This window comes from Elgaria multicarinata, chromosome 3 (assembly GCF_023053635.1).
Source record: "Elgaria multicarinata webbii isolate HBS135686 ecotype San Diego chromosome 3, rElgMul1.1.pri, whole genome shotgun sequence".
Classification (NCBI taxonomy): domain Eukaryota; kingdom Metazoa; phylum Chordata; class Lepidosauria; order Squamata; family Anguidae; genus Elgaria; species Elgaria multicarinata.
Window position 1 is genome coordinate 175,823,850 of NC_086173.1, and position 26,381 is coordinate 175,850,230.

At 49.1% G+C, this 26,381-nt stretch overlaps 1 protein-coding gene across 1 annotated transcript in view; it reads left to right on the forward strand.

The window, feature by feature from the left end:
* Window positions 1-7,248, forward strand: part of LOC134396428 (zinc finger protein 664-like) — a 151,611-nt gene extending 144,363 nt beyond the window's left edge. The window contains exons 2-7 of the mRNA XM_063122930.1: window positions 1,555-1,868; window positions 2,435-2,561; window positions 3,137-3,240; window positions 3,423-3,549; window positions 3,874-3,966; window positions 6,117-7,248. Of these exons, the coding sequence (XP_062979000.1) occupies window positions 1,770-1,868; window positions 2,435-2,561; window positions 3,137-3,240; window positions 3,423-3,549; window positions 3,874-3,966; window positions 6,117-6,697 (1,131 nt within the window). The 5' untranslated portion in view covers window positions 1,555-1,769 and the 3' untranslated portion in view covers window positions 6,698-7,248. The remainder of the gene's footprint in view (window positions 1-1,554; window positions 1,869-2,434; window positions 2,562-3,136; window positions 3,241-3,422; window positions 3,550-3,873; window positions 3,967-6,116) is intronic.
* The last annotated feature ends 19,133 nt before the right edge of the window (window positions 7,249-26,381 follow it).

Consider the following 26,381-nt stretch of genomic DNA (forward strand, 5'->3'; position numbering starts at 1 on the left):
ATTCTATGATTCTATGATCTAGGGGTGGGGGAATGCTGTCTACGCCGTGCTTTAGTTTGGTGTGAGAAGCTGCTGTTCTGGACCACCTTGGGCAATGCAGACTAATATGTCTCGGAACGGGTATCGGAACGTAGTTTTCTGAGGACGTTTTGTGGCTTATTGCATCCCTGCCATGGCCTAGTTCGGACGACCCGGTGTGTGTGTGTGTTAATAGGAACAGAATATGGGAAACAACTGTTGTTTAGCAGGTCGTCCGAACTCAGCCACACTGTTGCAGGGGTTTTCTTCCTAAAATATTGTTCTCAGGCGTTTCCATTTTTGGCACGTTTTTTAAATTTTGTTTTAATACAAAGGGGTCGTTCCAGTCTGCTCCGGCTTTTAAACCATCCCAAAGTTTTATGGACTGGTAGAGTTAAAAAAGAAAGGAAACTCTCCCCCTTTCCGCCTCAAATCTCCTCTCCCCCCACTTTTTTTTTTTTTTTTTTTTTTTGCATCCCCCACCTGGGTGGCCCTATGAAAAGGAGGGCAGGGCTCCTGCAGCGTTAACTGTTGCGATGAAGAGGGGATTTCTCCAGGCGCTGCAAGCAGAACAATGGAAGTTCTCCTCTGGAGGAGGAGGCGGAGGATGCAGCTCGGCGCCCCCTCCCCGTGTTTTGGACTACAGCTCCCACAATCCTTGCGTACTGGCCATGCTGGCTGGGGCTTATGGGGGTTGCAGTCCACAACGCCTGCAGGGAAAACATAGTCCGCTCCGGACTCCCCACCCAGCACCAACCCGGGAGACCCGGGATTGATCCACCCGCCGGTCCCCGTTTCAGCAACAAACACGTGGAGAACCTGAGCAGGGCGGGTTAAAGCCTCGCTTCCTAGAGCGGCCCAGGGAAGGGGAGGGCTGGCTGGCCCCTCCCCGCTTCCGGCCCCTCCCCCACCCCCCTGGGAAAAGAGCACGAGATTTTCCCACGCCCCCCCCGCCTCCCTCCGCAGCCGCCCCTGTTCCCGGCGCCCCTTTCCCGAAGGACCCGGTGAGGGCAAAGGGCGGGGGGGGGGGGAGCAGGGCGACTGGGACCCCCTGCCCCAAATGAGGGGGGCTGCGCAGGAGCCCCCGCCGGGGCTCAGCCAGGTCTCCCTGGGCTCCAGGCCCCTCTGCCGGAGCAGAATCAGAAGGCAGAAGGAATCAGGGGAGGGGGGAGCAGCTTTGGGCAGGGGGGTGTCAAGGGGAGGGGGAGATGGGAGGCTCCGTCCAGGGATCCGCCTGTGACCCAGGGGGAGGAGAGGTCCTGGGGCAGATTCGGGGGGAGCAAATCCCCACCTCCCCCTGCCCCCTTATCTCCCGCTGAGTCTGGGTCTCCCCCTCCTTCCTTAGCCGGAGTTCCAACTGAAGGGCTTGTGACCTTTGCAGGATGCGACCCCCTCCCTGTCTCAAGGACGGAACCGGGACTCTCTGCATCCCTCCGGAGGCTGAGATGGAGCCCAGCGTGAAGACGGAAGAGCCGGACTCTGACATGGGAGAAGGCACCGCCCAGGACGGGGAGCGCTATGGAAGGACCGGTCCAGAGAGCCCCAAGGGCAGCAGCGCCCAGTGGGAGGAGGAGGAGCAGCGCCGGCGGCGTTTCCGGGCCTTTGGCTACCAGGAGGCCGAGGGCCCCCGCCAGGCTTGCAGCCGCCTCCACCGCCTTTGCCGCCAGTGGCTGGAGCCGGAATGGCGGCCCAAGAAGCAGGTCTTGGACCTGGTGGTGCTGGAGCAGTTCCTGGCCGTCCTGCCCCCGGAGATGGAGAGCTGGGTGCGGGAGTGCGGGCCGGAGAGCAGCGCCCAGGCCGTGGCCCTGGCGGAAGGCTTCCTCCTGAGCCAGGCGGAGGAGTGGCGGCAGGTGAGGGAGAGATTCCCTCTGGGAGCTCCGCGGGGCAGAGACCTTAAAGATCCCCCCCACCCAAGGAAGGGGTGTCCCATTCCCTGCCCCCCATCACTGAACAACCCAATGGGTAGTGGTTCTGAATGTAGTGGATCTGGCCCTTCTTTTAGGCATCACAACTGAGTTGAAGTGGGGGCTGGGAGGTTCCACCGAAGAAGAGGGTCTTTCTCCCCCCAGCTACACAGTCCTCCAGTTAGGAAGGGAACATCAGGCAGCTGCTCCCTCTCCTGCCACTGGGCTTTAAGAGGGGGGGTCTGAGGTTCCCTGTTCCCATCCTCTTCTAATGCCAGGGTGGATTTCCTGGGTGAGGATTCCTGGTCCCAATCCAGGGATCCTTGTGTTTCCGTCTGCCAAAGACCCGGCTGTGAGGGAGTTTCAGGGTTTGGGAGGCAGAAGAGGTGTAGAAGGAGACGCGAACGCAGAGAGCCGGGGAAACGCCACCCTTGGCCTCCGCCTGCCTCCTTCCTTGCACAAAGACGTAACAAGGGTTCCTCCTCCTCCTCCTCCTCCTCCTCCTCCTCCAGGCTCAGGAGATGTCAGCCCAAGAAGCCATGGATGTTGCTGGACCAGCGAAGGCTCCATCGGGGACCGGACAGAGGACGCTGTTCAGGGGGACCCTGCAGGAGGAGGACGGAGCTACCGCCTCTCTGGGTGAGGATCTGTGGGGCACATCTCAACATGGTCTCCCTCTGTCACCTGCTCCTGACATCCATGGGCTGCTTTTAAGTTCACTTCAAAGCTGTGTGTGGGAGGAAGAAACCTATTTCTAACATGTGAAAAAAGGGGGTTTGTTTCAATAGACAATGTCTTTGTATACAGAGGAGGGCCAGGATCTCTTCTCAATCCTCCCAGAGTGCAGGACATGGAATAACAGGCTCAAGTTAAAGGAAGCCAGATTCCAGCTGGACATCAGGAAAAACTTCCTGACTGTTAGAGCAGTACAACAATGGAATCAGCTACCTAGGGAGGTTGTGGGCTCTCCCACACTAGAGGCCTTCAAGAGGCAGCTGGACAACCATCTGTCAGGGATGCTTTAGGGTGGATTCCTGCATTGAACAGGGGGTTGGACTCGATGGCCTTGTAGGCCTCTTCCAACTCTGCTATTCTGTGATAAATCCAGTGATGGCCAAAAACAAAATGGAGAGAGATTTATTTCAAACTAGGAGCTAAAATGCGTCTGATGTATGAAGCCTTTTCCCACTGTCTTTTTTGGTTCTTCCTCTTAGGAAATGAGACGTTGATCAGAGATGGTGGGAGGACACGGGAGGCAGCTTTTCTGCCGCCGCCTCTTTTTGTTGAAGTGGAAAGAGCATCTGGGCAGCCGGAACAGGTACAGGAGGGCCTGGGTGCCTCGGTCCCCTGCACGTCCCCCTGGGAGAACCACCCCTCACAGCTGGCTGCCAAGGAGGCTTCGGACGTCCCTCAGGGAGCCCTGGGTGCTGAAGGAGGGACCTCCAACCCCTTCGCTCTCTCTTGTGCATCCCCCGCTCAGAGGATCTCTTCCTCTTCCAGGCTCCGGTGACCTTTGAGGAGGTGGCTGTGCGTTTCACGGAGGCAGAGGGGGCTTTGCTGGATCCAGGCCAGAGGGCTCTGCACAGGGCCGTCATGGAGGAGAATTACGGGACTCTGGCCTCCCTGGGTAAGGCTCCCTCAGTCCCTCGGCTGACACATCCTGGAAGGAGGCATTGCAGCTGCCTCTTTCAGTCTCACTGCATTTGTGGGGACGCCGTGGAGCAGGACTTGCCTCTTCAGTGCTTCTGGCGTTCTGGATTGATGCAGCAACCTATGTCTCCTCTCCCATCCTGCCTTGCAGGATTCTCCTGTCTTGCCTTTGGCCTGGACAGGGCTGGGGAGAACAGAAGGGGGGAGGGGGAGGCTTCAAATCGGGTGCTATGGAATCCCTAAACAAAGGTTATTGTCAGAAACAACATTCGTCATTCCTCCCTTTCTCTCCTCCGCAAAGGGCTTTTGGTTCCCACATCTGATCTCATCTCCTGGAGGGAAAAAGCGGATGATCCGTTTATCTGGAGCTCCAGGGAACGGGAGAGACCGGCAGGTGGGTGCTCAGCTCCACTTGGACCCCTTCGTCCAGAGGTCTCTTTGGCCGTGTGTTCTCCTGGGAGACGTCTCTCTCCTGGCTGCGTGAGAGATCTGATACAATAAGAGTGATTACACTCAACCATAAAGATACTAAGAAATTTTTGTAGACGAATGGTTCAAAAGATATCACAAATGTACAAAAGACAGGCATATAGATAACATTTACAAGTTGTTCATCAAACATTCATAATGAAGCCTACAATAAGTTGGCATCCATTAAACATTCATGACAAGAATCAATAATCTCATAATATATGCATCTAATAAATAATTTCATAAAGCGTCTAATAATAATAAACAGTAGTCCGGTACAAGTCCTGTTTCGAGAATTCTTCGTCAGTAGGACGCTGTAAAATGATACAAAAACACCTTACTCAGCATTTGTAACCAATCACATACGTTGTCATGTACTACATTCGATGCAAGAAATCAGAGTATATTGGCCTCACCAACTGGTTCACAAAAGGAGCCACGGCTATACATTAGGGTTCCACTCTAAATGTATCTTTATGGTTAGTATCTTTATGTATCTTTATGGTTGAGTATTATCACTGTTATTGTATCGTTGTTATTTTCAACCACAGCCTTCTATTTTATTTTATTTTGCGTGAGAGATCTGCCAGGGAAACAGCTGGGGAATTGCAGGAGGGACTCGGTCAACTGGGAAACAGCTAGTTAAAGTGTTGGGGAAACGTCTCTTGAATGCCCGCCCTGAACGTCCAAACCCTCGCTTCGTTTTAGTTCATTTATTTTTACATCGCATCCCGCCTTTTCCCCTCCGACAAAGAACCCGAGGGGGCTCCCACGGTCTTCTCCTCCTCTGCATGTTATCCTCACAACAACCCTGTGGGGAACGTCAGGCTGGGAGTCTGTGATTGGCCCAGCTCACCCTGTGAGCGAGCCCAGCCCAGCCCAGCCCTCTAACCACTACACCACACTGGCTCTCAGGCTTCAGCTTGAGCTATCAGAGGATACCAAAGAAGCAGTTCTGACAGGGGAGACCCCTCCCCTGTTCTCTGGATCCGTGCCCTTTGTGTGTTATGAAGCTTGGGGGTTTGGATTTTAGGGGTGGCAAACGCCCCCACTCTCCGGAAAGAAGCAGACGTGCAGCCGGTGTGAAAGAATCCAGGCCTGCGTCCTGTGGTTTCTGATATATACCACCGGATTTATAAATGGTTTTTGAAGAGGGAAAGGCTCAACTCTCCGTGGTCTTGAAGGATATTGACTATTTGGGTCCCACGTTTTCCTGCTGGTGCATGGCTGACATGTAGGTTCCTTGGGCAAAGTCTGAGGCTTTCAGTACCATTGACCGTTGTATCCAAGTTTGACCCAATTATCTCCCCCCACCAGCGAAGCAAGGAGCTGCCCCCCTCCCCACCTGCCACGGCCATCTTTCCCAGCTGTGAGAACCTCATTCCAAGGGTTTCAGGGGAATTTGAGAACCTAACGGGCCATGCTCTGTCGCTGCTGCAGATGCCATAGTAGGCGAGCAAGCAGCTGATGGGGGTCTTGAGGAGAAGGTGGGGGCTGGGGGGGGCAGTCTAAATGAAGGCGGGGTAACGTCATTTCCACCAAACCACGTGTGTTGCCACCTCCACCCCCCCCCCCTTGGCTGCACTCCTGGGGCCTCCCAGGTGACGCCCCCCCCCTCTGCTTTTTCACATCCAACGGCACAATTCACTGCTCCTCCTGCTCCGCTCATGGATGTGGCCCCATGAGGCCATGTTAGGGGATGCCCAGCCCAGAGGGCCGCTTTTGGTGGGCTGGGCTACTGCTTTTTGTAAGTGGCCTGTGTTTTCCAATATGTTTTGTACCACTGCCTGGTGTAATCATAAAATGAAATAACTGGAGTTTATGTTTTCAGCTATTACTCTGAGCCATCTAGTGTGGATTATGTTCCCTCGTAGGCAGTCCATAAATATTAGTATAAATGAGACAATAATAATAATAATATATTTATTACCCGCTTCTCCATCTGGATCGAGGCAGTTTCTGCCCCAAGAATCTATCACCCCACTAAGTCTTTTTCCTCTCTTAAACAAAACAGTAAACCACTGACTTTATTATCTGAATTGAGGGGGGGAAATCTCTTTTCTTTGTTTTCAGCTGAATGTGGAAAGAGCTTCAGCCACAGCTCCCACCTTACAGAAAACCGAAGAACTCACACAGGGGAGAAGCCAAATAAATGCTCACTGTGTGGAAAGAGCTTCAGTCAGAGCTCCGATCTTAAACGACATCAAAGAATGCACACTGGGGAGAAGCCCTTTAAATGCTCGGAGTGTGGGAAGTGTTTCAGTCAGAGCTCCCACCTTAAACAACATCACAGACTGCACTCAGGGGAGAAACCATATAAATGCTTGGTGTGTGGAAAGAGCTTTAGTTGGAGCTCTGACCTTAAACGACATCAAAGAATGCACACTGGGGAGAAGCCCTTTAAATGCTCGGAGTGTGGGAAGTGTTTCAGTCAGAGCTCCCAGCTTAAACTGCATCAAAGAACTCATACAGGGGAGAAGCCCTATCAATGCTCAGAGTGTGGAAAGTGTTTCATTCTAAGCACGACACTCAAAAAGCACAAAATCCTTCACACAGGGGAGAAGCAATATAAATATTCAGAGTGCAGAAAGGGGGACAGTCAGAGCTCCCAGATAAACGTGTACCTGAGAATTCACACAAGGGAGAACACTTAGAAATGCTCACTGTGGAAAAAGCTTCCCTCAACGCAAACACATGGAATTGCATGAAAGGACACCCAGAAGGTGGGAAATCTTGCAAATCCTGCAACTTCTGGAACGTGGAAGATCCTCAAATGGAGGGCAGCCCTTCAGTTCTGAAGAATCAACTCCAGGAGATACCATGTAAATAATCCGAAGGCACGTGACCAGTCAAATCTTAATAACCAACAGAGGAGTCGCACAAAGGGCCAAGTGTATCAATGCTATTGGTGTGGCCAGGTGTGCACAGCCCTCCTGAGTAGTCTTATGATGAAGCTCCCACCTGCTCGCCCGTCAGCACTGCCTCCCAGTGACTGTGTGACTCCATGGATAGATCCATGGGTAAACGGCTTGATCAAGCCGATGGGACTTCCTCCATATTGAGGCCTATTATTAATGTTATTAATGTTTTTACTGCTCTTGTTCTTATTATTGCAAGGTTTTATTGTTTTACTCTGTAGTCCACCATCTAATGACTTTTTAGCAGATAAGATGGTATACAGACCGTTCATAATCACTAAAATAGTTGGTGTATTCAGTTCCTGAAATCTGCCTTTAGCCGCGGTGTGTGTGTTTCTTAGTTTTGTGCTTAGCATGTTTTCATTAAATGATGTGATGTTTGTTATTTGTTTCCTTGTCTCCTCTTTGAGTAGAATGTTTCTTAGGGCCGGGGGTCACCCCACATAGAATCATAGAATAGCAGAGTTGGAAGGGTCCTCTTAAGGCCATCGAGTCCAACCCCCTCCTCAAGGCAGGAATCCACCCTAAAGCATCCTTGACAGATGCTTGTCCAGCTGCCTCTTGAAGGCCTCTAGTGTGGGAGAGCCCACAACCTCCCTAGGTAACTGATTCCATTGTCATACTGCTCTAACAGTTAGGAAGTTTTTCCTGATATCCAGCCAGAATCTGGCTTCCTTTAACTTGAGCCCGTTATTCCGTGTCCTGCACTCTGGGAGGATCGAGAAGAGATCCTGGCCCTCCTCTGTGTGACAACCTTTTAAGTATTTGAAGAGTGCTATCATGTCTCCCCTCAATCTTCTCTTCTCCAGGCTAAACATGCCCAGTTCTTTCAGTCTCTCTTCATAGGGCTTTGTTTTCAGACCCCTGGTCATCCTGGTTGCCCTCCTCTGAACACGCTCCAGCTTGACTGCGTCCTTCTTGAATTGTGGAGCCCAGAACTGGACGCATCCTTGGATGGCAGTGTTATCTGAATTCTCTGGAGCTCCAGGCAGGCTTTGCTGTTTGGCTCCAGCCTTTCATCAGCCTTGAGGGAGGGAGGGAGGGGCCCTTGAGCGCCTGCTCTGACTTACGGATCAGAATAGATAAAATGGGGCTTGAAACTTTTAGTCTGGCTCTGGCAATTTTACATCTTGATCTTTTCTTCCAACGCACGGCTCTTTGTCTTTATTTATAGGAGTCTAAGGGTGCAATCCTGTGTACCCCTGACAGTATCCGAGGGGCCATCGGTTGTTGCCGAGGGGTGGGGGGTGGGGGAGGGATCTGAGCCCTCCGAGGATGTGTTCAGAGCCACCACCTTGGAGGGGGAAACCTGAGAAGGGATTTCCCAGGATGGGGAGGGCAGAGGAGAGGGTGTGGACCTCATTATTTATTTATTTAAAACATTTATATCCCGCCCTATATCATTAAGATCTCTGCGGCATACAGATAAAGACATACAGAATAAAACAATAAATATTAGGCATGTGCTCCGCTCCGATTAGGAGCGTAGAAGCAGTAGCGGATTGGCCTGCTCCGCCTTACCCAGAGGCGGAGTAGGAGCGGACCGCGGACCCCTAGAAGCAAGGCGAAGAGAAGCGACCATTTTTTGGAGCTCCTAGTTCAGGCGGAGCGCTCCGATCGCCATCTTGAAAACATTTCGCCATAGGATTGCATTGCGGCAAATAATCGCGGATAACTACGTTCTTTTTGAAGCTATCGTTCTGGAAATTCTTGTGCACAGAGAGTCGTGGATGGGGGTCATTTTGAGACCACTCTCACCTCTCTGCGTCGTGCGGGTGGCGTGCTATATTTTTTTGAAAATCGGGTCAACCGCGCAGCTCAAACGGCGTTTTTCGGCTTTTCGCCCATAGGATTGCATTGCGGGAAAGACTCGGGCATAACTGGGTTGGTTTTTAAGCTATCGTTCTGAAAATTCTTGTGCTCAGAGAGTCGTGGATGGGGGTCATTTTGAGACTACTCTCAACTTTCTGCGTCCTGTGGCTCACGTGCAATATTTTTTAAAAAATCGGGGTTTGGGGTTTTTTTTATTTTTTTGGAAGCGATGACAGGCACATTCAACTCCCAATCCTGATGAGAATTGATCACCTCATAAAGCATCATCCTCCAATCCCAGCGTTGGAGGGGGGACTAAGGCAGACCCACCCTGAGAGCTTTCTGCTTTGTGTCTCTTTGTGGGTTGGCGTTCGTGGAGGGAAGACTTAGTTAGTTAGTGCTCCTGCTTTGGACTTTGGAGATAGATTAGGATAGATTTAGTTTGGCGCGTGTGTGTGTGTGTTTGTTTGCTTCTTTCTGACTTATAGCTTAGTTTGCCCTGTGTTTTTCCCTTACTTTGATTTAATATAAACTTTATTTTTAAATTTTGGAGTGTGTGTTTGGTTGGTTGGTTGGTTGTCCCTCCCCCTTAAAGCCTGACTGTGTTTTATCTTCCTTCTTCCTTCTATATACAAAAAAATACCAAAAAAAAAAATTCTCTTTTTCTTCTCTGTGTAACTTGGACTGTGAGTGTGCTGCTTTTGTGAAGTGCAACAGGCAGCCACAGATTGAGCATTTTGTGGAAAGCATACACACACTTCTTGTCCCATTTCCCTACATTTAAACATATTATATTCTTCTTATACATATTCTTAGTAGTACCTTATACATATTATTAGTAGTATTAATATTTTATTAGTCATCATGAGAAGAGGGAGCAGGCGTGCTGAAAGCAGCAAGGCTCAGGCTGGCACCAGTAAGCAGGCAGGTGGCAAGAGGCAGGTGGCAGCAAGAGGCAGGTTGCAAGAGGCAGGTGGCAGCAGTGCCATTAGAGGAGGAGGAGGAGTATCTCCTTCATTATCCTTTGAGCCCATGAGCCCGCTGATGGACCTAGACGAGGTCCTCAGCACAGTGGAGGGGGAGGAGGAGGAGGCGGTGGTCCTCCAGGATGTGGGGGCTGAGGAGGAGGAGCAGCAGCAGGCCGAGGCTCTCTCCCCAGTCTCATCCCACCCCTCTTCCGCTGCCACCCCTGTTTCTGTGGCAACACCAGAGAGCTCAGGCGGGCAATTGGTGATGTCACCACGGAAGCGAAAGACAAGCATAGTGTGGGACCACTTTGAGTTGGGAGCGGATCCCCGCTTTGCTGTCTGTCGCCACTGCAAACTCAGCCTAAGCAGGGGTTCATCTACAGGGCATTATGGAACCAGCAGCATGAAGATGCATCTTCAGAGGAAGCACCAGTCGGTCTTGCTGGGGAAAGAGGCGGGCAAGGCGACTGGTTCCAGGGGAAAGCCGAAGGCTGCTGCTGGCACTGCCACTCTAAGCTCTCCATCTCCCATCCCCACAAGGGTTAGGCAGGCAACCCTGCAGGACATGGGGTGGGGGAAGTATGGACCCACAAGATGGCGTTTTCCAATGCCCACCCAGGGTGCTACTGTGGTGGGGCATCTGCCGGGACTGACTCCTCCCCAATACTAGATCTATGACATGTCACTCTGCCTGCCCCTCTGCTAGCCTGTCCTCCTCGGTGACCGACTCGCTGGGATGGTTTGCGTTTGCAATGCATGACTAACTGCAGTGCTGGCTTAGAAACCAGCCATCCTGACCTCACTTCCTTGTGCCCCAAGAAATGCCCGCAGCCTGCCTGCCTGCCTGCCTGCCTGTCTGCCCGCCTCCCCCGGGGTGCTGCTGTGGTGGGGCATCTGCCAGGACTGACTCCTCGCCTGCTCTGCCTGCCTCTCTGCCCGCCTGGTGCCTGGGAGATGGGCTTTGCGGTTCGTGCCCAGCACCCTCCGGCACGCTTGCTCCCAGTCGTCCTCCTCTGTGCCCCTCAATGCGTAACTGCTGGCTTAGAAAGAAACAACCAGCCATCTTTGCCTCACTTGCTCCTTGCGCCCGCTTACGGGTTGGTTTGCTATGCGTTAGTGCTCAAGCCATCCTTGCGGCACTACAATGCATGCTGCCTGCCTGCCTGCCTGCCTGCCTTCCCTCCCTTCTCCCCTTCCCGCCTTGCAGGGATGGTGTATGTGTCTTGCTTTGACTCAGGGGAGAAGTCCTTCCTGCGCTCACTTAGACTTTATCAAGTTCAAAAATCCATTTTTCAAGTGTGGAAGAAGATTTAGGGTTATCTCATGGCATGTTGGGATTTCCTTTGAACTGGCCCCATTGAGCTGTCTGCATTGCCTGACATACTGGAGTGCCCGATTTTCAAAACTTCCCCTAACATCAGGGGATGATGGGATTGCCTTGAGTCTGGGCGTCCATGTGGACACATGGGTAAGCTGTCCTGGTGCCGAGTTTGAGGTTTCTAACGTGCAAATTGACGTAGTTGTAGAATGGGACTTGATTTGGGGTGCCAAAAATCAGGGGATGATGGGATTGCCTTGAGTCTGGGCATCCATGTGGACACATAGATAAGCTGTCCTGGTGCTGAGTTTGAGGTTTCTAACATGCAAATTGACGGAGCTATCCCAAGGGGTGTGAATGGGGTACCCGATTTTCAAAAATTCACCAAAAATCAGGGGATGATGGGATTTGCTTGAAACTTGGCGTCCATGTGGACACGTGGATAAGCTATCATGGTGCTGAGTTTGAGGTTTCTAACGTGCAAATTGACGGAGTTATCGAAAGGGGTGTGAATTAGGGTTATGGGTGGTGCATTAGAGGTTAGAGCAGCGCCAAAAATCAGGGGATGATGGGACTGCCTTGAGTCTGGGCGTCCATGTGGACACATGGATAAGCTTTCATGGTGCCGAGTTTGAGGTTTCTAACGTGCAAATTGACAGAGCTATCGAAAGGGGTGTGATGGGTGGTGCGTTAGAGGTTAGAGCCGCGCCAAAAATCAGGGGATGATGGGATTTGCTTGAAACTTGGCGTCCATGTGGACACATGGATAAGCTATCATGGTGCCGAGTTTGAGTTTTCTAACGTGCAAATTGACAGAGCCATCGAAAGGGGTGTGATGGGTGGTGCGTTAGAGGTTAGAGCCACGCCAAAAATCAGGGGATGATGGGATTGCCTTGAGTCTGGGCGTCCATGTGGACACATGGATAAGCTTTCATGGTGCCGAGTTTGAGGTTTCTAACATGCAAATTGACAGAGCTATCCCAAGGGGTGTGAATGGGGTGCCCAATTTTCAAAAATTCCCCAAAAATCAGGGGATGATGGGATTTGCTTGAAACTTGGCGTGCGTGTGTATACGTCCATGAGGTGTCATGGTGCCAAACATGAGGTTTCTAACTTGAACAGAAAAAAAGTTGTATACTTTTTTAGCTTTCAATGCAACCCTATGGGGGGGAAAACGGAGCTCCGGATCCGGATCCGGAGCTCCGAGCGGAGCGGAGCGGAATTGGGCGGAGCGGGGGCGGGGCGAAGCGGGCCGCTCCGAAAATGGCAGATCTCTAAGTGAAGCGGAGCAGGGGGTCCGTGCACACCCCTAATAAATATGGACAGTTAAAAACAACCCTTCCTCGTTTGGAGGCCTCCCTGGTTTCCTTTTCCATCTCAAGATCACTCTGAGCATTTTGGTCTGAGGGACTATAGCTCATTCCTAGCACCAAATTAGTTCTGGGGCCCTGCATTGTCACCCACAGCGCTTCTGTGGAGGAGTGTTCCCCATTTAGGTGCTCTAGTCTACTAGACACAATGGCCTCTTTGACGTAGAGAACAACAGCAGCCCCCAGGACACCCTGTCCTGTCCTTCCTGTAGAGTTTGTATCCAGGGATGACTGTTTGTATCCAGGGATAACTGTTAGAGCAGTATGACAATGGAACCAGCTACCTAGGGAGGTTGTGGGCTCTCCCACATTAGAGGCCTTCAAGAGGCAGCTGGACAAGCATCTGTCGGGGATGCTGTAGGGTGGATTCCTGCACTGAGCAGGGGGTTGGACTCGATGGCCTTGTAGGCCCCTTCCAACTCTACTATTCTATGATTCTATGAGGAGGTTGTGGGCTCTGCCACACTAGAGGCCTTCAAGAGGCAGCTGGACAACCATCTGTCAGGGATGCTTTCAGGTGGATTCCTGCATTGAGCAGGGGGTTGGACTCGATGGCCTTGTAGGCCCCTTCCAACTCAGATCCGATTGGGTAAGTGTCAAGCACTTTGTAGGGGATCCGCGGGACAGTGGTTGAGTGCTGTGGATGTGTGAGATGCTATTTTATAGCGAAGTGAGTGGGAGTCCCAATTTGCATTTCTAGTGTCTCCGCGAGGAGCCTAGTCAGGGACGGATGAAGCGAAGTGAACTGTTGAGAGACACCACTGCTGTCATGGGTGGGTCCCAATCCCAAGAAGAAGGATCTAAGACTCCCTTAGGATGTGTGTTGCGCAACTTTGGGAAATACAAAAGGGATTATGGAACTAAAATGACAAAAGATAGATTAATAATATTGTGTCAAAAGGAGTGGCCAGTTCTCTGCCCCAAATGGCCAAAGGAGGGTTCCTTTGATCCAGGAGTGGTTTCAGAGGTCCATGTAATTGTGGTACAGAATAAGAGATGGGATGAATTTCCCTATATTGATGCCTGGGGAGCTGCCGTCCCTCTTGTTGGAAAACCTGCCAAATGGGTAGTGAAGTGTATGGATTTAGGTTGTTACCTTACTCGCCAGGGAACGGCCCCGCCTTTATCTAAACCGTCCAAAGACGTTTTATTGCGCCCCCTTATGGTACAGCAGTTCAGCGAGCCCCGGCACCCCCTGTGCCACCAGAGCTACAGCCCACTGTTAGGGAGCAAGCAGCTGCACCTATGCTACCGCCTCTTAATCCACCCCAGCAACGGCAACAGCCTGCTGTTGTGCAACGGGCAGCAGCGCCTACCCCACCTCCCAAAGAAAGTGAGGAGGACGAGGAAGTTAGAAGAGGCCGAGAGGCAAGGCATAGTCCAGCCCGGACTAGAAGCAAGCAGAGAGAACGTGAACCCTCTCGAGCAGAAGAGCGTCATATGCTCCCCATTAGAGAGGTCCCAAACCCTACGGGCGGGAGTGTTTGTATATGCCCCCTTCTCCATGTCTGACTTGTATAATTGGAAGCAGCAGCATCCTCCCTTTGAAAAAGACCCTGAGCCCCTCATAGGACTCATGGAAACAATTCAGGTGACGCACCGCCCTACATGGGACGGCGTGCAAATGATTCTAAATGTGTGCTTCTTGCCCCATAAGAGCACCATTTTGGGCGCAACCCGCCGCTGCTTTCTTGAAGAAAACCCAGATGCAAATGAAGATGCTGTGCAAAACGCTGTCCCCTCAGCCCGACCTGATTGGCCAGTTGACGGGGCTGCAGGGAGAGAGAGGCACAATGATTATTTCACATGTATAATAAGAGGTTTAAAGAAGTCAGCCCAGAAGGCCCCCAACTTTCAGAAAGTCCTGGCTATTAAACAGGACAAAGATGAAACACCAGCCGCCTTTGTGCAAAAGCTAAGAGAAGGCTTCCGGAGATACACCAATATCAATTTAGATGACCCTGCAAATCAAATTCTTCTCACAACACATTTTGTCGGCAACTCGGCCCCAGATATTAGACGGAAGCTACAGAAAACTGAAGGGGGGGGGTGCAGAGGAGGATTGAAGAATTAGTGGAGATGATCTGACTGCAGCCTTTGACACAGTTGATCACGATCTTCTTTTGGATTCCCTTCATGACCTCGGATTTTGTGGCTCCGTCTATAACTGGTTTGCCTCCGATCTAGCGGGTCGCTCTTTCAGCGTGTCGGCTAACGGCAGCTCGTCCTCCTCTTTTCCCCTTTCAGTAGGGGTTCCGCAAGGCTCGGTGCTTGGCCTGTTGTTGTTTTCTTTATACATGCTGCCCTTGGGTAAGCTTATTCAATCTCATGGCCTCCAATATCACCTGTATGCCGATGATACACAATTATATCTCTCATCTCCGGAACTTTCTCCTGATGTTCACGATCGTATCTCAGCATGTCTTTCAGATATCTCAGCTTGGCTGCTTCATCGTCGTTTGAAACTTAATATGGCAAAGACTGAATTGCTTGTTTTTCCTCCTAAACCTTCTCCTCATCTCTCATTCTCTCTTACTGTCAATGATGTTACACTTACTCCAGTCAAGGAAGCTCGTAGTCTTGGCTTTATCTTCGACTCCTCGCTCTCCTTTATTCCTCATATTGAGGCAGTAGCTAAATCCTGTCGTTTTTTCCTGTATATACTGTATATACTTTTTATACTGTATTTCGTAATTGTGTTTTAAACTGTTGGGTGTTTTACTGTGGTTTTAATTTTTGTGAACCGCCAAGAGAGCTTCGGCTATTGGGCGGTATAAAAATGTAATAAATAAATAAATAAATATAATATTGCCAGGATTCGATCATTTTTGTCTGTCTCTTCTGCCAAGACTCTTGTTCATGCACTGGTTATTTCTCGGTTGGACTACTGCAACCTTCTTCTCACTGGCCTTCCTTCTTCTCACATCAGTCCGTTGGTTTCTGTTCACCACTCTGCTGCTAAGATCATCTTCTTGGCTCGCCGCTCTGACCATGTTACTCCACTTCTGAAATCTCTTCATTGGCTTCCAATTCACTCCAGAATCCAATATAAACTTCTCCTGTTGACCTACAAAGCTTTTCACGGTCTAGCTCCTTCCTATCTCTCCTCTCTCATCTCACACTATTGCCCCGCTCGTGCTCTTCGCTCCTCTGATGCCATGTTTCTCGCCTGCCCAAGGGCCTCTACTTCCCTTGCTCGGCTCCGTCCATTTTCTTCTGCTGCCCCTTACGCCTGGAACGCTCTTCCAGAACACTTGAGAACTACAAGTTCAATCGCAGCTTTTAAAGCTCAGCTAAAAACTTTTCTTTTTCCTAAAGCTTTTAAAACTTGATTTTGTTCTGACTTTATACTGTTAGTTTTACCCTACCCTGTGCCTGTTTACCCTACCCTGTGCCTGTTTGCTTTCTCTTCCCCTCCTTATTGTTTTATTATGATTTTATTAGAATGTAAGCCTATGCGGCAGGGTCTTGCTATTTTATTGTTTTACTCTGTTCAGCACCATGGACATTGATGGTGCTATATAAATAAATAAATAAATAAATAATAATAATAATAATAGATAGCACAGTGGGTATATCAGAGACGGGACGTAGAGGAGGAGAAGGCTGCCACCAAGCGGCAGGCGCGCTTCATTGCAGCAGTAGTTGAAGAGAAGGAGAAGAAGAGGAAAGGGGGGTCGCAGAGGAGAAAAGGAGGGCCCCTTGGGAAGAATCAGTGTGCTTTCTGTCGGAAAGAAGGCCACTGGAAGACGGCTGGCCCTATTCTTAAAAGAAAGGAAGAGGAGCCAAGACAGGAAAGTGAAGAGGGGGAAAAGTATGTGTACCATGTGAAAGAAGACTAGGACAGACCAGGGTCCGGCCTCCTCCTGGCAGCAATGCCAGCAGTGAAGGGTCCTATGGTCAGAATCCAGGTGGGAGGCCGACCCTATGAGGCTCTGATAGATACCGGAGCCTCTCTTTCTGTCCTACCCCAAGAATGTAAGATGTCAGAACAGAGGACCTCGGCCCCCATCATGGGAGTCGAAGGCAAAAGACAAAAGGTCCCTCTAAGTTACCCCTTGCTTACTAAAGTTGGAGATCAACATATAGAACATTCGTTTATATGCACCCCCTCTTGCCCGGTTGCCCTGCTGGGCAGAGACATACTGACTAAACTACAGGCAGAGATCTCCTTCACCCCAGATGGGAGAGTGGAAGTGAGAATTCCGAAACAGCAGAGCAGTAATTATCAAATGGCAGTGCTGTTGAAAACGGAGAAACCAACGTCACCTCAGAATGAAGTCATAGAACTGGCAGTTAACCCGCTAGTATGGGCAGGAGTGGGCGGCCCCGCCTGAGCTAAAACAGCTGAGCCCTTCAAGATCCCTCTTAAGAAGGATGCTAACCAGTGCATGTAAAACAATACCCATTATCCACAGCAGGCAGGAGGCCTGAAAGAAGTGATTAGGAAATTAATAGAAGAAAAACGCTTAAAAGAAACAGCATCTCCATACAACACCCCTATCCTGGTGGTAGCTAAACCCCAGGGGCTAGCTCAACCTCAGGGTTTTCGTTTAGTTCAGGACTTAAGACTCGTGAACCAGCAAATTGAAGCACCCCACCCGGTGGCCCCCAACCCACACACGCTATTGACGCGGGTGCCACCACAGCACTCTTGGTTTTCTGTGCTAGATCTAAAGGATGCCTTCTTTAGTATTCCTCTTCATGAGGAATCTCAGAAGCTCTTTGCCTTGAATGGGAAGACCATGATACAGGAATGAAATCCCAGCTGACGTGGTGGGTAGTTCCACAGGGCCTAAATTTGGCCCCTGGACTGTTTGGAGGGCAGCTTCAAAAGGACTTGGCCCCTTGGAGAGCCCAAAACCCTAGCGTGGGGCTGCAACAATATTGCGATGGTCTATTGATTTCAACTACAACCAAGGAAGAGTGCCAACAGGGAACCATAAGTTTAGTAAATCACCTTGCTGAGAGGGGATATAAGGTTTCAAAACCAAAAGCTCAGATGGTTCAACGCAAAGTGACCTTCCTTGGGTATCAGATTGAGCAAGGGAAAAGGCAGCTGAGCTCAGAAAGGCGGGAAGTTTTACAGCAGCATCCAGTGCCAACTAATCCTAGAAGTTTGCGGGCATATTTGGGGTTGATTATGGATACCTCAGTATGGAGAAATTGCCAAACCCCTTTAGGAAAGCCTCCAGAAGGAGAGAATAAAGGAATGGAATTGGACAAAAGAGATGAATAAAGCTTTTCTGATTCTTAAAGCTGCTCTTGTAAGTCCACCTGCTTTGGCTTTACCAGATCCTCGTAAGCCCTTCCGGCTCTATGTCCATGAGCAGAAAAGAGTGGCATCAGGAGTGTTGTGCCAGAAATGTGGCCCCTCCTGGAGACCAATTGGATATTATTCTAAAGTTTTGGATCCAGTAGCCAAAGGGTGGCCTGCCTGCTTGCAGGAAGTGGCAGCCACAGCCCTCTTAGAAGAAGAGGCTGAGAAAATGACTTTAGGAGCACCCACATAAATATGGGTCCCTCATAGAATCATAGAATCATAGAATCATAGAATAGCAGAGTTGGAAGGGGCCTACAAGGCCATCGAGTCCAACCCCCTGCTCAATGCAGGAATCCACCCTAAAGCATCCCTGACAGATGGTTGTCCAGCTGCCTCTTGAAGGCCTCTAGTGTGGGAGAGCCCACAACCTCCCTAGGTAGCTGATTCCATTGTCGTACTGCTCTAACAGTCAGGAAGTTTTTCCTGATGTCCAGCCGGAATCTGGCTTCCTTTAACTTGAGCCCGTTATTCCGTGTCCTGCACTCTGGGAGGATCAAGAAGAGATCCTGGCCCTCCTCTGTGTGACAACCTTTTAAGTATTTGAAGAGTGCTATCCTGTCTCCCCTCCATCTTCTCTTCTCCAGGCTAAACATGCCCAGTTCTTTCAGTCTCTCTTCATAGGGCTTTGTTTCTAGACCTCTGATCATCCTGGTTGCCCTCTTCTGAACACGCTCCAGCTTGTCTGCATCCTTCTTGAATTGTGGAGCCCAGAACTGGACGCAATACTCTAGATGAGGCCTAACCAGGGCCGAATAGAGAGGAACCAGTACCTCACGTGATTTGGAAGCTATACTTCTATTAATGCAGCCCAAAATAGCATTTGCCTTTCTTGCAGCCATATCGCACTGTTGGCTCATATTCAGCTTGTGATCTACAACAATTCCAAGATCTTTCTTGTTTGTAGTATTGCTGAGCCAAGTGTCCCCCATCTTGTAACTGTGCAATTGGTTTCTATTCCCTAAATGTAGAACTTGGCATTTATCCCTATTAAATTTCATTCTGTTGTTTTCATGGAGTCCCCCAGATCCTGGGACCTGGAGGAGGTACGAAATTCATGAATCCGGCTCGACATTCTAGATATGAGATTGCTCTTCTTCTGAATGAGAACCTGACTTTTAGGCCATGTCCCTCATTCAATTTGGCGGCCTTCCTGCCTGTTGATGAACAAGCCAAAGAGAAAATTGAGCATGTTTGCCTAGAAGTACTTAATCTGGACACTAAATCTAGGCAAGATCTTGAAGATGAGCCCTTGAGTGATGCAGAAGATGTGTATGTAGATGGCTCCAGCTATATAGAAGAAGGAAAGAGATACACAGGAGCAGCAGTAATGACCCTTGAGAAAATAGTGCATCAAGAACAACTGTCCCCCGAGTTCTCAGCTCAAGCAGCTGAATTAATAGCCTTGACAAGGGCATTAGAATATGGCAAAGGGAAAAGAATAAATGTGCATACGGATAGCAGATATGGGTTCTCTATATTACATGCGCATGGACAACTTTGGAAAGAGCGGGGGTTCATCACAGCTAATGGTCAACCAGTGGCCCATGGAGAACTGATAAGTAAACTATTGCAAGCGTTAACATTGCCCGAGGCTGTGGCTGTAATACATGTGAGGGCGCATGGAAAAGCAGCAGATCCAGAAATGAGAAAAGGCAACCACCTAGCAGACATAGGAGCCAAAGATGCAGCAAAGGATGAGCAGAAGACCATGTATTTAGTACTTCCTGATGTAGCAAAAAGCCCCCAATACACGGAACGTGAGTTAGAAATAGGGGAAGAGAACCCTGCCCAGAGGAATCTGGAGGGATGGTTGAGAACCCCACGAGGTCTGATCATTCTGCCCCGAGCCTTGTATAGGCCTGTCTTGCAGGCTTTACATACAGAAGGGCACCCTGGGGCTTCAGGTATGATAGACTACTGTCAAAGGCTGTTTGTGTGTCCAGGAGTTCCAGTGGAAGCCCAGCGAATTGTGGCATCTTGTGAGACATGTCAAAAGGTAAATGCTCCCCGTAGACCCCCCGCACCAATGGGAGGGAGACCATGGGCTTATTTCCCCTTCCAGCGGGTGCAAATCGACTTTGCAGACATGCCACCTTGCAAAGGGTATAAATACCTTCTCTTTTTTGTATGTCAAGCTACTGGGTGGGTAGAAGCATTTCCGTGTCGAACATGTCAAGCTAAAGTTGTGGTGTGTAAAATAATGCAAGAGACAGTCCCAAGATAGTCTATGCCAGAGGTCATCGAATCGGATATGGGGCCACATTTTGTTGCTAGTGTGACCCAAAATCTCTGTAAAATATTAGGCATCACTTGGCAGTTGCAGGCCCCCTGGCGCCCACAGGCCTCTGGGCAAGTTGAGCGAATGAATCGGACTTTGAAGGAAACAATGACAAAAATCAGTATAGAAACTAGTCTAAAACGGGTAGATGCTTTGCCTATAGCACTATCCAAAGTTAGACGGATGCCTCGGAAAAATTTGAAAGTGTCTCCCTTTGAATTGATGTTTGGGTTTCCCCCAAGGGTCATATACCCCAGAAGGGAGGAAGTAAAATGGGAATTGGGAGATCAAATGTTGAGGGAGCAATTAACTGCCCTTCAGTCTACTCTTTTACAGCTCCGTGCATATACTGTGCCTCAGCAGCGAGTTCCATGGGACGCGCCCATCCATCCCTTCCAGCCTGGAGACGAGGTGTTCCTGAGAAAGTGGAATAAAGAGACATTAAAGGCTAGTTGGGAGGGAGCATATATTGTGGGTGTGGTGAGCCGTTCTTGTGTGAAATTGGTGGGTTCATCCAAATGGACACATTGCAGTAGACTTAAAAGGTACAGAGGACCTCTGCCTCCTCCTGTAACCCAGGCACAGGGGGACACAGGTTCGAAGACACCCTTGCTCTTTGGCGCACCGGAAGCCGCCTTGGACACGGGGGAAGAATCCAGCAAGGAGCCACAATCGCCTGTATGTTATAAATCACAACACTTAGGCAAGGCCCGAATAAAAATAGCTAGATACACATAGCTAACTTCTGAACAGGGCCAGCAAGAAGTGGCAGCTGTTCTGTTGTTAATTGGAATTGGGGTAGCAGCATTTATATTGTGGTGGTATCAACTACTTGAGTGAAAGATGAAATATCTGTGGGTATTTAGAATGTTAACAATAGGGTGGGCCATATTCATTTTGGGCCCATCCGGGGGAAAAACAAAGAACCAGTGGGCAGAGTTGGCTGAAGATGTAGCTAAAGCTTGGAATAAAACCAAGTGCTCCGTGTGTACATTGCCTCCCTTTGATGCCACTGGAGGAATGCCATTTTTGCCAATACCCCTGAATGCTACCGGGGCTTGGACTGACGTAGGCCTTATCAAGGCTGAATGAACAGCCTGCCCCCCCCCCCAACCCCTGTGTAAGGATGGGGTTAATTCATACCAAGAATGGCTTTTTAGAATGTTAAAATGTACTTTTATTGTTATGGTTTTAGGAGCAGAACAGATAAGCGCCCAGCTGCATGGGGGCGTTCTGGCACATCCTGGAACCGCTTGGGACCAGGCCAATCGGCCTTGAGCGAAAAATTAACATCTCAGGGAAGGTGTGAACGATCCTCGCAAGGGTGGGGGGAAGGAGCAGGGGAAACTATCTATAAAGAGTACGTTTTGCAAGGGGCTTTTGCTCTGAGCTGGATGACCACATGGCTGGGTGAAGTATAGTTTGCAACTTAGTTATTTTAGTTTGCTTGGTCTGGGTGCCTACTCTGTATCTGCATGTATTATCCGTTGAATGCTAATCTTGTATTTCCTACTCTTATCCCCAATAAATTTGGGCCTAACCCTCCAGTTTTGGAGCCGTGTGCGTGTGTTCTTTGGATCTGTGCAAAATCCAGTGGAAAAGCCAGCTTCGCTGGGGCGTGCTTCCTTTGATGTGTGTAAAAGGGAATTTCATTCTGTGAGATTAGTCTATGCTCCAGGTGAAAGGTTAAGAACTGCCCCCAGCATTCCTTCATGGTGGATTCTAGGTGCATCTTAGACAAAGGAAAAACTTTCAGCCAATCAGTGTCGAATGTAAGCTGTGATGTATGAATTGTATGCACCTTACCTTGTATTGGCAATGTAACCTAGTTTGTTAACAGAGCACGGACCAGTAAAGTCCATTAAAGATAAGAGCACTGACCAATTATGTTACTAACAAGTGATGTAACCAGAGCCTATATATTCCAGAGGATCCCTTTGTTCGGGGAGCTCTTAATTTGCATTTCCCGCTGGAGCTCCAATGTTGCAACATTTACTAATAAACTTTAACTTGCATTCTCCAACCCGGTGTGTTTATTGGCAAAGTATACACTGAGGGAGCGGCCTGTCCAGCCCTCAGGTTTGAGGGCTAACAAATTGGCGAGCCAGCCAGGAGAAGCTGCTCAGAAGGCCTAACCTTGGTTTTCCTCCCAACGGCTCCTGTTGTCTTGGAGATGAGGAAAAATGACGAGCGCGCACCAGAACACTTTTCTGGGGTCACATTCCTCCTGTCCAGCGTTCTGGGAGCTGGGGGGAGGAGTTCAAAGGTGTATGCTTGGAGAAGCAAGCTAAAATCTGATGGGAGAGAGACAGACAGAGAGAGAGAGATCTTCTGAAACGGGTAAGTTCCTTTTATTTCTGGATTAAAAAGGGCCCAAGGGAAAAGTGAAGGGGCAGTGGTAAACAGATCTCACTGTAGAACATACGCTTAGGTAGAACGGAAAAGTAGAGGAAAGGCCTCCCTGTTCTCCTTTTGTTGATTAAGGAAGAATCAAAGCGTTTAAACAGGAGATAGCGTAGACGCTAAGGTAGAGTACCTGAATTCAGAGAAGGAAATCTGAAAGCTGAGCAACACTGCCCTCCTGTCGGAAAAAATAATAGGAACTGCCCAATCGAAGGTCCCTCTGTCCACTCTGTTAAAATTGTATTTGAAGAAAAATTGGAATGAAATGGTGTATGTAAGTGTTTTCATGTCTTTGTTTCGTGATGGATCAGCTCAAATGCCTTGTGGCTTGTGTGGGGGAGGGAAAGTGATAGTTTTGCATAGCGTGTGTGATAGTATTTTGGTGACGAGGTTTGCCTCAGCTTAGGAGGGGGGAAATGTGGTATTCTCGGTGCCCCCTTTGGCTCCTGTGATGCAGACACACACACACACACACACACACCCCTCAGTGTGCAGCTCAGGCGCTTGATGTGAACCATGCAGCACCACAGAGGCAGGGAGAAGAGGGGGTCAAATCACTTACTGGATTCCTCTTCAGGTGCCTCTAACCAAGAGGATGGGTTAGAAGAGCAATTAGACAATAGGCAATGAATCACCGAAAGCAGAGGAAAAGTTACACCCCCCCAGCGCCCAGAGTGCGAAGTGAAGACAAAAGGCACGCAAGTGATGAACGTTAGCCAGTCAATTGAAGTTGCATACAAAGTGTTTTCAAATCGTGAGTAAGCAAAAGAGAGAAAAGAAGATAAACGTGTGCAGAGACAGGAGTCATTGCCAGCAGCAGCAACTGTAGAAAGAGAAAGAGGATGTGAGAATGGCAGAACGTGTAGAAGAAAGGAAGGGGGAGAAGACATCCCCCCACCCTGTGAGAAGAGAAGTTAGAGAAAGCCCACCCTGTGGCCAGAGAGAAGAAGAAAAGACAAAGAAAAAGATGCTGTGCTAAGCACTTGAAGCAAGCCTTAACTATGAGCCCCAGGCAAGATGTTCAAGCCTTGCTGAGCGCTTTGGTAGAAGATGAGAGAGTGAAGAAGTAGCCAAGTAGCAGAAAGAGAGAAGAATAGAGTGAATGTAAGAAAAAAAAAAAACCCAGAGAGAAAGAAGAGAACGAGAGTGCGCCATCTGCAGGCAGAAAAAGCCATTATGTTGATGCTAAGAAAAAGTTTCAGCAAAAGAAGTTTGGAAAGCCCAGATGCATTTACAGTTAAAGCCAGCAGAAGAGCTGTGCCAAATCACCAGCTTAGAAGAAGCCTTTGAAGAGTCCCAGCAGGAACTCAAAGAGAAGCTGCAAGACAGCGAGTGAGAACACAACAAAGCCCCTGGCCCTTCTAAAACCCAACTGGCTGGGACAAAGACCTACATCGAGAGATTGCTGGGCTACCCCAGTCAAAGTAGAACTGAAAGCTATTGTAAAGCAGTTTCTGTTGTATAGACTGCTTCATGAATGCCAGTCTCCACTTAACACCCTGAATCCAGCTACTCGTGGAGCAAGAAGAAAGATTGCAACATGATTGCATCCAGATCATTAAAAGTGTTTATGCCAGCAGGCCTGATCTCAAAGATGCCCCGCTGCCCAATGCAGATGTAGAACTGATGGGAGCAGCTTCATGGAAAATGGAATCCAGAAATCGGGATATGCAGTGGTCACTTTGTGGGACACAATAGAAGCAAAATCTCTGCCTCCCAACACCTCTACACATAAAGCAGAACCTATAGCTCTTACCAGAGCTCTTCAGTTAGCAGATGCCAGCAAAAGCCCTGTGAAGCATGGGACAGAAATCTTGAACTTGCTTGAAGCTGTCACCAAACCAACTCAAGTAGCAGTGGTGCATTGTAAAGCCCACCAGAAGGATGACAGTGAGGTCACCAAAGGGAACCGGAGAGCTGACGCAGCGGCAAGAAAGCAGCCCAAAGAAGAACCAAAGAAGTCCCAGTGTTGGCCCTTGTGCCCCAAGTGAAGTTACCAGAAGAACCACCAGAGTATACAACCAAAGAAAATCAGCTTGCAGAGAAGCTGAGAGCCGTGGAAAAGAAAGATAGATAGTAGATCTAACCAAGAAGAACATCTGTTGGTGCCAAAGCTAATTCTCAGACCTGTGAATCCAAGAATACCATCAGAGCACCCACCTGAGAGCAGATGCCATGGCCCAAGGTCTCCTGAGAGTCATAGTGAGACCCAAGATGCAGAAGATTGCCAATCAGATAGTACAGAAGATGGCCTGTCTGTTGTACTAACAATCCCAAAGTTTCTCCAAAGCCCCCTCCCAGGGCAGGGAGACCTAGACTCTTAGCTGGTGAAATCGTGGCAAGTGGACTTTCTCCGGAGTCCCCAAGAAAAGACACTTGAAATACCTGTTGGTATTTGTAGATACTTTAACCAGATGGACAGAAGCCTTGAAAAGACAGTTAGCAAAAAATCTGTCAAGAGACTTACTTAAAATAGCCAGAAGCTTTACCCCTTGCTTTATTTAGAGTTCACATTGCCCCTAGAGCCAAATTGGGAGTTAGCCCATTTGAATTAAATGTATAGAAAACCCTATCCTCAGAGTCCAGTAGTGGTGCATGGGAGTCAAATGAATGTAAAGAGGGTAGTGTGGGTCAAAAGTTATTTGCACTCTCTCTCGGCTGTGTTGTTTTCTCTCCACAGATATCTCCACGAGTGACTTCCCTTGCTGTTGGACACTCCAGTCCATAAGTTCCAGATTAGAGATGAGGTCCTGATCCAAACATGGAGAGACGAGCATCTACAGCCTAAGTAGAGAGGGCCTTACTTAGTGATCCTCACCACACATGCAGCAAAAAGGTCCAGGGAATAAAAGCATAGATTTATTATACTAGAATAAAAGCAGTTCCAGACACTCAGCCCAGAGGAAAAGAGGGTAAGAGTGCCACTCCGGAAGCTGGCACAAAAACAGGACAACATTGGACAGTTGAACCAATAGAGGGACTAAAGTTCTTGTTCAAAAAGCAATAATGATGTAGAAAGTAACTGTTCTCCTCTGCCTAATGGGAGCGGGAGAATAGTTGTCAAAGTGGTCTGTAACTGGACAAAGTGGACTGATGAAGAAATTTGAATCACACCAAAATGTGTGGGTACACATTGCTCAGCAGATAGTGAATACATCTCACTTCTGTTTGAAAGGGGGGACCTTGCACAATAGGCAGACTCACTATATGGCTACCAAACAAGCCTCAGCTTCGCCCCCAACCAACCACACCATTCCATCGCCAAAAGCGGGGTGTGGTTTTAGATGAGTCATGTGACAGCAACATAGATTTACTGAGTAAAGCAGAAACAGTATCTCTGGCCGTGTCACTGGTGGGCGTCCCAGGCTTGGCTGTAGCCGACAGCATGCAGTTAAACAAAGTAGCCTATGCCCTGGCAAAAAGTCTGAACTACACATCACAAGCCATTGCAGCTCTAAGTGCAGACATACAAAGGATAAGAGCTGCAACCCTGCAAAATCGAGCAGCCATCGATTATTTGTTGCTAAGACACAACCATGGGTGTGAAGAATTCGAAGGGATGTGTTGTTTTAATTTGTCTGACAATTCACAGTTGATAGAGTCAAAGGTGCGGAAATTACACGATATTGTGTCACACATTACACAAGATCAAGGACTTGATTTCTCATGGCTCACCTCTTGGCTTCCTAATTTCTCATGGTTAAAGCAACTTTTTGTCTTCCTTATAGCTTTTATATGTATCTTTCTTATGATCTGTTGTGGAGTACAATGTGTGCCTATCTGTTGTAGTGTCTTTAAAAATATGATGCCAGCCTCATCTAACCGTGTATTGCTTGCAATACCAGCTACCCAGGACCCAATTCAGAAGAACAAAGAAGACGCGAAGAAATTCCTAGAGATGCAAAATATGGTCAAGGGATATAAGTCTGTTTTGTAAAAAAAACATAT